Below are 10,648 nucleotides of genomic sequence, written 5' to 3'. Positions count from 1 at the left end.
CCCCCTGGCCTTCATCTTTGGCGACAATTTTTCTTTATTTATTTCAAGGTATTCCGTGGAGTTTCAGGACTTTTGGAGTTGCGTAGAATAGGCCTCCAATATTTGCTCCTTTTCCAGCCCAGAATTCCAGCTGTCGGCATTCTCCCTCTTCATGTAAACCTTGTAAAATAAGAGAGAATAGCCATAAGTATTGTGACATAACGTGAAATAACATCCCATAAAGCAATAAAAATTGTCATAAAAGCATGATGCAAAATGGACGTATCAGAGCTCGCCTTCCTATTTGTTGTCGAGGTGGGCGCCTACGACAATGTACTTGCTGCAGCTGGGGTCTTCCGGGTTGAGCTTCACTTTCTTGGTTTCCTTGGAGGGTCTGAAGGAGACTTCATCGGCCGGGTCCGTGGTCGGGATCGACGCAGCGGAGGCCTTGCCTGCCAAGGCGATGATCCGGTCGAGCTGGCGCCGCTCCTCGGCAATAACCTGCGACTCGACCAACTTGGCATCATCTCGGGCGCACTCCAGGGACTTGCGGTAATCGCCGGTGATGGTGATGAGGCCCTTGGGACCCGACATCTTCATCTTCAGATACGCGTAGTGGGGAACCGCCAAGAACTTGGCGAGCGCGGGCCGGCCCAGCAAAGCGTGATACGCGTTGGACAGGTCCACCACCTCGAATCAGATTGGTTCGCGCCGGAAGTGGCTGCTATCACCGAACAGTACCTCGAGCCGGACCCGGCCAATGGGAGAGCAGGAGAGGCCGAGCACAATGCCGTGGAAGATCGTCCGGGTTGGCTCCAGGTCCTCGGCCTTGAGGCCGAGCTTGGTCACTGTGTCGCGGTAGAGGATGTTGATGCTGCTGGCGCCGTTGATGAGAACTCGGCAGAACTTTCATGTGCGCCGCGCGACGATGGTTGGGTTGAGGACGAGGGCGTAACCACCCGGACTCGGCATGACCGCCGGGTGATCCTCCCGGGTCCAGGTGATCGGGCGATCCGACCAATGCATGAACTCCGGCTTGGCTGGGACGACGGTGTTCACCTCCTGCCGAAGGAGGCGCTCGCGGCGCTTGTCGTTGCCGAGGCTGGTGAAGACGACGTAGGCCACGTTCTAGTCTGGGTAAGCATTGTTGCGCATCGCGCCGCCAGCGGGAGGCAGCGGTGGAGGCGGAGGCGGTTGTCCTATGCCTGGACCTGGAGCTGGAGCCGGAGGAGGCAGGATGTCACCCTCATGATGCGCTTGGTGATGGCGCACTTTCGAAGCGTGTGCGTGGAGGGTCTTGCGCCGCTGTGGTGCTTGCATGGGGCATCGAGCATCTCTTCAAAACTCATGGCAGGTTGCCATGCCATCTTGCCGGTCTGCCGGCGCTTCACCGCCGGGTCCGCCGCGGGCTCGGCGGCCGCGATGAGCCGGTTATCATGACGCTGCGCCGGTTAGTCGGCCTTGCGCTTGTTGTTCTGGTGATGTTGCTGTCGGCTGCTTTCGCTGGCCGGCTTCGGGGGAGGAACCGGCTTTGCCTTGCCGGCTTCATCAAGTGCCACCTGGATCTTCATGGCGGAGTCGGCGTTGGCGTATTCATCCGCCGTTACCAAGAGTGCGGCCATGGTGGCCAGCTCGGAGCATAAGAGCTTGTGCTTGAGGAGGGTGCCATCTCGGCACCCGCTGATGAAGTACTGGATCGCCTGGACTTCATGGACGCCATCGCAGCTGTTTTAGAGCTCGGTCCAGCGTGCGAGGTACTCGCGACCGGTCTCCTTTGGCCCCTGCACGCACATGGCGAGCTAGTTAGGGTGACCGGGTCGCTTGTAGGTCCCCGTGAAGTTGCGGACACATGCCTCCTCGAAATCGACCCACGCGTTGATGCTGCCCATCGGCAGACTGTTCAACCACGTGCGGGCCGACCCCTGGGGCATGAGCGGTGCGTAGCGCACGGCGAAACAGTGATTGTCACCGGTGATGCCAATGGCCGTGGTGTAGTCCGTGAGCCAGTCTTCCAGCTTCATAGTCGCGTTGTACTTGGGGGTGTCGCGGGGGAGCATGAACCCTTTGGGAAAGGGCTCCTCCCGGATACGTGGGCCGAAGCACGCCGGCCCGATAGCGCCGCTCTCCTCCACCTCCAGGGAGCGAGCAAGCTGATCGAGGCAGTGGCGAGCGTCGGTGTCGTCGATGGCGCGTGGGCCGAGTCGACTGGCGGCCAGGCCCCGAGGGGCCAGGTCGGTCAGAGCCGGACGCCGGCCATGCTGGCCGGGTCCGTGCTGGGTCTCCGGGGCGGGCTCGTCGCCCAGGATGTCAGCGGCCGCGGCGGCCGGGTTGCACCGAGTCCGGGCTTGGCTGGAGTGCGCCTCGCCGGGCGGCGAGGAAGCCGTGTGCGGAAGTTTGTCGGGTCCGCCAAGGCGGGCGGAGCTGGATCCCGCTAGCTTGGCGAGCTAGTTGAGGCGATCCTGCTGGGTGTTGGCTGCGTTGAGGAGCTCACGCATCCGCCCGATGCGCTCCTGTAGCTCTTCACCCGTGAGCCAGTCCAGGCTGACTGCGACTGCCTGGGCAGCGTGCATGTTCTTCACTGGGGTCTCGTAGACGGTTCGGACGGCACCGAGGGCCCGGCCGATCGCTCCTCCCCGGGTACGCACATCGGCGACCCGGCTTGGCTCGGTCGCGGCGAGCGCGAATCCGTGGGCGGCGTCGTGCTCCAGCTGAGCAGCCTCCAGGCGACGCTTGGTGGCGGCGAGCGTCTCGGACAGGTCCAGCATCTGCTGGCGCCTTTCCTCGAGCTGAGATCGGGCCTCAGCAACGTTGGTGGCGTCGACGTCGGTGCCGATGGGGATGCGGAGGCTCTGCATCGTGGCGCGCAGCGGATCAGACGGCTCGGTCCGTTCCGCAGCGGCCCTGGCCTCCGCGGCCTTCCTCGTCTTGCTCGACGAGGAGGAGGCGCCATCGCCGGTGACGAAAACCTCCACATGGACGTCCATCGCCCCGACGGCAATGCCACCACCGAGGGAGAGGGGAGAGTCGGAGTAGCTGAGCACCTCGCTGGGGTACTCATCCGCCGCGAACGCATCGGAGATGCGCAGCGCGGCGAAGGAGGCGGCGAGCGCGCCGCCGACGTCGTCCACCAGCGCGACGGACTCGTCGGAGTAGGAGAAGGGCCCCGTCTGAAGCATGCTCCCAGCCAGCTCTTCAGGCTGCCCCATGGTGGGTGCCAACTCTCATGGTGGGCGCATGGCAGATGCCAAGGGATGGCTAAAGAGAGGATGAGGCTCGAGGGCGCTGGTCCAGAGGCGAGGTTGGCATGAGCGGGCGCGGGACGCCAGACATACCCAAGTTCGGGGCTCTCTGGAGAGATAATACCCCTAGTCCTACCGAGTGTGGTTGGATGATCGATAGTACAATGCTGCTCTAGGAGCTGTATGGGGGGAGGAAGGAAGCTGGCCGAGGCTTGGGCTCCTCCTTCTCTTTGATGTTGCTTTGGTGGCTAGTCCTATGCTTGCTTGCCTTTCTCTACGTACATCACACACCACATGCCCCTGTATGCGCGGGCTCCTGGGGGGTTTTATAGACCAACCTCCCAAGGTTACAATGGTAATACGCCGAGTCGGTGGGTCCGTATTGTCGGTGTCCGGGATACCGGGCTGGGTCCGGCTGAGGGCTTGTGGTTCATCGGGTTCCCCTAGGTGCAGGCCTCGCGTGCCTAGGGGACTGTGCGCCATCTTGTCGATCGTCAGGGCATGGCCGAGTCGAGTCGTGTACAGTGGCTTCCCATCAGGTTGCCGCTTGCTGTCGTCAGCGGTGAGGGCGGGAGCACTGTTTCCATGCCAGCCCTGGTCAGCGGGTAGGTGAGGGGCACTGTTTCCACGCTCCGGCTGACCATAGGTATGGGCGAAAGCACTGTTGTCTTGGTCATCGGTGATTGGAGTCTCGTCCCATCGTACGACCTAGATGGGATGGGAGCTGACCCGTGGCTGGATTGCGGTGCACGCCACGGGTGGGGTCGGCTTGTTGGGGAAGCTTTGGTTGCTCCGGGTTGGGTTGTCTCACGCCAGTTGCTGAGGCCGGGTCGACGTACCTTGCCGGGTCGGAGAGCTTGGCCGGGTCGCGGGCCTTGCCGGGTCGAGCGACCCGGCCAGGCATGTGCCGGTTCGAGGGGCGATGCGGGCCCTGCTATTTTTGAAAAGGATCCAGGTTCCGTTGCCTGCCCGGGGTTCATCCCCCCGACATGGCAGCAAAGTATGCCGTCCCTGTCCATTTTGCAGCACTCACATGTGTAGTCTCCAGCACTAGTGTCTAATGTCACAAAATAACTCCTAGAACCATATTTAGAAACCCACGTTTGTGTTTCATTGGGGTAAATCTCGTACATGTGACTTCCATGGGGTCGTACATTGTATCTCCCAATCAGCTTGAACTCCGTGCGGAACTTCTCATACAAGCCACTAGTGTATGTGTCATAGGCTTGTTTCTCAATAGGAAAAGATTACCACATTTCAGTCGCCAGATGCTCTGTTCGGTAGTCTTTTCCACCTTCTCAGACAAGTATGTGAGTATGTATTTTTGAATATTGCTTGACGAAATTGAGGATGGAATTGTGTGGGTTCACATATCGCTTGAGGACAGCATTGAATCCCTCACTGCGTTGGGTCGACTGCAAGAAGGGAAACAATTGGTGTTTGAAGTAGCAAGGAACCCATGTTTCCCTATATTTATACAGAGTCTCAAAGTGTGTATGAGTCATAACCTCATACTTCAACATTACCCATGCCGCCTCAAACTCCTCTGGCGTCAAGCTGAAGTCAATGCAACTGTTGAAATCTTTTGACAATCCAGGGTTTCGGCCCAACAAGGCGCCAAGCTTTTCTTGAGCCTTTTTCATTATATGCGAACGACAACAGCGGTGGATAGTTTTTGGGAACATCCTTTTAATCGACTGTGCCATTGCAATGTCCTGGTCAGTAATGATGTTTGTTGGTGCTAAACCATGCATTGCCTCAAGAAAGGTCCCAAATAGCCAATCAAAGCTTGTAGCCAAGTCTTTCCTCAAAAAACCGCACCACAACATGAATGGCTGCCCATGTCGATTAATTCCAATGAATGGTGCAAAGGGCATGTTATACATATTAGTCATGTATGTGGTGTCAAATGAGATACAGTCGTGGTATGCCTCTATGTAAGCCCTCCTTGTTGCACCGTCGACCCGGAAAACATTCTCAACCCTGTCCTCCTAATCATACTTAATCTTGTCAAAGAAATCTGGATCTTCTTTGTGATGATCTTTAAATTAGGCAACTGTCTCATTCATATCACCTTCCTTCATCGCATTCTTGTTCAACTCCGACGTTAGGTTTAAATTATGCTTAGTACCATAAGGGACAATTAGCTCCGTACCATAGTAATCCGACATGATGTGCATCATTCGACCTATCGGGGGGCATTAACACAAGGATGTTAGAAGCATTTTTAATTTTTTCTTTTCCAACTTAGAATGCAAGCAACTAACACATCAGATGCAGGCAAATCAGTGCTTGTGTTCAAAACTCAGGAGCAACTAACACACTAAACACAAGGCAATCACTTCTGTTGATAGTGTTTAAGCAACTAACACAACTAAACAGATGTAAGTACAGGCAAGTTTAGGCAAAAGTTGCTAGGTTTTGAGCAACTAACACACTAAATCTAGGGAAGTACAAGAGGGAAAGCAAAATTTTGCTTATTGGAATTTTTTTTCTAGGCAAAAGTCTATATAGGGGTTAAGCAACTAACGCAATAAACCAAGGCAAGTGCAGTATTGTTTTCACAAACCTGTAGGTATATTGCAATTGCGGAGGTGTGTAAGGAAGACCCTTTCTTCTGCGGGGATCCCTTGATGTGATCGTAGGTACTTAATCAAAGATGGTCTGTCAACCAATGCATGATTGTATTCAGCAACAAAGTAAATCACCTCCCAATGAGTATCTAATATCTTGACCACCATCTTCGCTTTGCATCATGTCTGCACTATTGTATCTCGCTTCCGCTTCTTGCTTTTCTTCTTTTTTTATTCTCATCACCAATAAAGACAATTTCTTCATCTTGTGTTGCTTCATGTTCTTGTTCAACAATCTCGTCTAGGGCAGGAATACTTTCTACTCCTCCATCATCAATTTTAGGTTTCCAAAACTTGTTGCAAACAAACTGCTGCTTTATCAACACACCAATATCAATAGACCTCCTTGATGTGTTCATCTTGATTGAAAACCCAAGCTGTGAAGCATATGCATTGTAGTGTTCTTTGGCGCCTTCCAAAGTGTCAAACCTCATGCCTAAATAAGGTTCCCTAGGATGTGACCAAGCTTCATCATCGTTCTCACCCACCAAGCCTATCAATCCATTTCCAACAGTCCCTCCAGTATCATCTGCAGCACCTGTGCCATCAAGGGTGCGTGCATCTGTCTCCGCTGCTTCTGTTCCAGGGTTAGTTCTACCACCTGCGGTCCCCCCTACATTAAGGGAGTGCCCACGTGTATCCATTGCTTCTGCCACAGTTTTGCCAATATTTTGCATGACCATAGGATTAGGAGATTCCGCAACGAACTCAGCATGCTCACCATCACCTGCGCGGATGCCCTGCTGTGTGTAAAATGCAGGATCTCCAATATCATTGTTAGCAGGAATTTGCAATTCAGGGTTATTGTCTTCTGGCAGCTCATTTAGGTCAATCATATCCAGCCTGCACATTTTTTCAAACCAGAGAAGCGAGCAAGTTTAGTTGAATGAGGCAAGCAACTAACACACTGTACATAGGCAATATTTTTAGTAACAACAAGTATATGATTTTTTTAATCGCGAATGCAACATGAAAGCATATCCAAGTTTTCCTTTTTCAAGTATATGAGGAGTAGCCAAAGTTTCTAAATGACCTTTTTCCCCAAAAAAATTACAATAGCCGCATATGATTTTTGTTTCAGGCAATTGCTGTCAATAAAGAAGATTTTTTCCTACGATTGCTTTTTAGGCAACTGCTGCATTGACAATAGTTGCCTACAGGAAAACTGGTTTTTCAGTAGTTATAATGATCGATGTTTTTTTGTTCTTTTTTCTAAATGGCTACAGATACAACTGATTTCCGTGCATTTCCAAGGCCCGACGAAGCAAGCTTTTTTCATGGGAACAGGATGCCTTCTATCTTTGAAGTATTTTTAGCATCGAGAGTATTAGAGACTTGAGAGTATTAGGAACTAATGTTCAGTACTTCGTTAGTATGCAATTCGTACCAGCAACATCAGGAGCATGATGTGTTTCTGGCCTTTTTTTCCTTTTTGCTTGCTGAACTATCTTAAACGCGTTGGAGCCCCCAAGGGTTCATGTGTCTTTTCTTGTGTTTCTTCTGTGGATGAACCCTTTTTTGCAGGAGCAACCTAAATTTCTTGCCGGGAAGTACAATTGATAGGAAACAATGTTCAGTCAATCTCCCAAGGTAATGTTCAGTCAATTCCCCAAGGCAATCTATTTTTTTCCTTTTCATTCTGAAGACACAAGTTGCACATAGTTTTTTATCAGTTCTTTTTAACATCTACCATGCTTTCTCTTTATGTTGCACCAAATTTTACCAGTTTTTGCTTCAAACCAACACACTACTTGCCTAAAACAAGCATGTAAATTGTTTATAATAGTAGGTTTTTTATTTCATTCACCAGCACCTGCAGTTACTCAGGTTGCTTAGTCATAGCTGCATTGGCTGTGTGAAGTCAACATAGCAGTCATAACCTGCTTGATTTACTTTGATTCCCAAAACCCATCAATTGCTTAACACAGCCATGATAGTTGCGTAAAACTGGTAAACGATTTTCTTACAACACTGCTATTAGCATTGGTGTCTTGCCCAGATCATATGGTTACTGATATGAACCACAACTTTTTTCACACTAAATAACCATGCTTTTTTATTTGTTAAAAACTGTAGCAGTTTTTGCTTAAAACCATAGGATTTTGGGAAGGATTTTTTGCTTAAGAAATAACCACATCAGATGCTTTTTTCAGTAATCCACATGAGAAAGGGAGATGCAGCATAGCTTTTGTGTATAAACTAGAAAGAAAGTGAAGAAAAGAGTCAAAAGAATTCAGGGAATAGTTTTCTACAGTTTTTTAGATGAAAGAGTTGAGCAAACCTGGCCTCATGTGATTGATTTTTTTCTTCTGTTGTGAGTTTTGTCCGTCAGTTTGGATCTGCTGACTAGCCCTTATGCCGCCATTGCAGGAATAAGGAAGCTTTCTGGATCTTGGAAAGGGAAAATCCTAACTTGATGGAGAAGAAGATGGGTACACAGGGGAAGGGGTTAGGTATCGTCAGGAGAAGGGGGCGATTTTGGGAGGGAGCGGAAGCACGTGAGGGGAGGCGCAGACCAGGTGAGGAGAGCGCGTTGTGGCGTGGACTGGCTAGTTTTCCTTTTTGTTAGGGGGGACCAAAAGTTTTTTTTTATGACAGGCCGCCACGGGATGCTAGGGAGCACCTGGCCGTTCCCTAGCCGCGTCCAAATCCTTATGACCGCTAACCCGTGATCAGTCATCGTCTACTTGTTCTTTTTTTCTTCAAAAGAAGAGAGTGATATGTCGCAGCACATTAACTTTTACTACATACTTACAACACTCGAGGAACAAACGGTCCACAAGCATCACGCCAACACCAAACAAGAGCAAAATCACAAGGTAAAAGTAGTGGCGCGACCGGGGTACGTTGCAGAGCACGGCGAGCTAGAGGGTGGGGACGCGGAAGAACCTGCCGCGGCACATGCAGCGGTAGGCGATGGGGCACGACTCGGAGGCCTCGGCGCACCGGAAGCTGACCATGACCCGCTTGCACGGGGCGCACGCCCCGCACGCGTGCGCGCAGTCCGGCAGCCGCGACCCCGTCACCGCTCGCTCCTTGAGCGTCATCATCCCTTGCTCCTCCTCCCCCTCCCGCGTCGCCTGGCCCCGCTTCTCCTGATGGGACGGTGATGCCGCCTGCCCTCCGTCGTTGTCGTCGTCGTCGTCCCGGCCTGCGGTTCCGGACGGCGTCGCCTCACGGCCAGGTCGTAGGCCGTCGGCGCCTGAACCTGCATAGTGCACGTAACGTGTCAATTGCCACATGCGCCATGTCAGCTGCTGGTAAGTAGCAAGAGTCCTACGCACGCAGTGGCGTGTCCACGCGACGCAACGATCGACTGGCTGGCTTACTTGGTGTGGTTCTGGCGCCATGGGTCACGCACGAGCACGACGCCAATGCCATGGCCAGCGCAAGGGCCAGCGCCGGCGCCCACCGAGCTCCCACGCCAGCAGGCCTCCTCATTAAACCGGCTAGCACCACAGCAGGAACTGAGGAAGCTAGAGAGCAGACAGCGAGACTGAGCAAGCTAAGATAGCTAGGCGATGCTCGCGAGCGCTTGCTTATATACACACACACGTACGCATGCACGCTTCAGAGTCAGAGAGGAGACTGATGCGCGTGCAAGGGCAAGCGATCATAAATGACAGTGGAGTGGAGATACGTCGGCTCACATGGAACCCTTGTGCGTGCATGCGTGCAGCCAGCGAACACGAAGAAGACGAGGCGTAGTAGATGTGCCCACTAGCAGACAGTGTGTGATCGATCGATCGATCGATTCCCACCTGGCACGTATTTATGCCCCTCATCGCCGCGCCGCTGGGCGTCGCAGCAATGCAGTTATTGCGCCGCCGCAGAAGAGCAGCCGGGGTAGAGGCCGGCCGAAGGAGGACGACGTCGCTTCCCGTGGACATACTTTATGTTTATATATACTGCAACACTGCTCCGCTGAAACTCTTCTGAAATCCTGAGCGCGACCGAATATATCCGTGTATATTCTGCTCTGCTCTGCTCTGCCGCGCCTCTTTGGTTCGGTTAATGTACTGGTACAACAACTCTGGTCAAGCTGGGCCCGGCATCAATGCAGCTGCGAGCTGCTCTGTTGCGCAGTTTAATGGCGCGCATGTAAGCTGTGCATGGACCGGCTGCTACCACGCCGACGTGTCTGACGCTGCCAAGTTCTTTGTGGTGTGCGTCTGACACGGTGGTGACACTTGTTTCATGTGCATCGTGGGTCTGATGGGTGGAATTAGATTGAGTTCGTGGGATACGAGCTTCTGGATGAGCGAATAGGCTCTTCCCAGATAACCACAACAATTCGTATCAAACGAAACCTAATTCCATCCATCCATTAGATGGGAAGGGGGCTATGAACTGAAAGCCTGAGAGGCTGAGACTTATTGGGTTGGAACCACCTGAGCAGGAGAGTGCCAAGTCTGAAACTTGTTGCCGCTTCAGTCTGTATTGAAATCTGCACTACTTGAATTTTTTTTGCGGAAAACTTGAGCTAGTTCCTGGAGCAACACCACAACGGTGGAGATGAATGAGGAGGCAGTCATTGTCTGCTCTTCAGTAAAATGGGGCTCACTGAAAGGCAAGGTGGGCTTCAATGTCATCCCTCGTCCATCTGTAGCCTGGACACTTTTGCTCTCGCTCTGAAATCTTATGTTGCTCTGCACTATTGTAAGCCTCGAATCTGCCGCTCATGTATGAAAAATATACTGCACTACTCTGGAACCTCAAAGCTCCAATAAGAGCGACGGTTGTTGCTCGTGGGAGCGATGCTACACCTACGTAGAGGATGTTACGTAGTTTACGTAA

General features: G+C 52.4%; 1 protein-coding gene across 1 annotated transcript; it reads right to left on the bottom strand.

Annotated features, from left to right (window-relative positions):
• Positions 1-8,338: 8,338 nt before the first annotated feature.
• Positions 8,339-9,669, bottom strand: LOC119367900 (protein EPIDERMAL PATTERNING FACTOR 2-like). Its single transcript, XM_037633278.1, has 2 exons — positions 9,181-9,669; positions 8,339-9,059 (listed from the first exon to the last, which is right to left on the bottom strand). The coding sequence occupies exons 1-2, from the start codon at positions 9,290-9,292 to the stop codon at positions 8,716-8,718; spliced, it is 456 nt and encodes a 151-aa protein (XP_037489175.1). The 5' UTR covers positions 9,293-9,669; the 3' UTR covers positions 8,339-8,715.
• Positions 9,670-10,648: the final 979 nt, after the last annotated feature.

Source organism: Triticum dicoccoides, chromosome 2B (genome assembly GCF_002162155.2).
Source record: "Triticum dicoccoides isolate Atlit2015 ecotype Zavitan chromosome 2B, WEW_v2.0, whole genome shotgun sequence".
NCBI lineage: Eukaryota > Viridiplantae > Streptophyta > Magnoliopsida > Poales > Poaceae > Triticum > Triticum dicoccoides.
The sequence above is the reverse complement of the archived record's forward strand: the minus strand, read 5'-3'. Positions and strand labels throughout refer to the sequence as shown.

Bases quoted from the DNA above. Each gene is read 5' to 3' on its own strand.
- LOC119367900 (XM_037633278.1), bottom strand. From the start codon at position 9,292: ATGAGGAGGCCTGCTGGCGTGGGAGCTCGGTGGGCGCCGGCGCTGGCC. The intron at 9,060-9,180 runs GTAAGCCAGCCA...TGCACTATGCAG, and splicing joins TGGCGCCAGAACCACACCAA to GTTCAGGCGCCGACGGCCTA.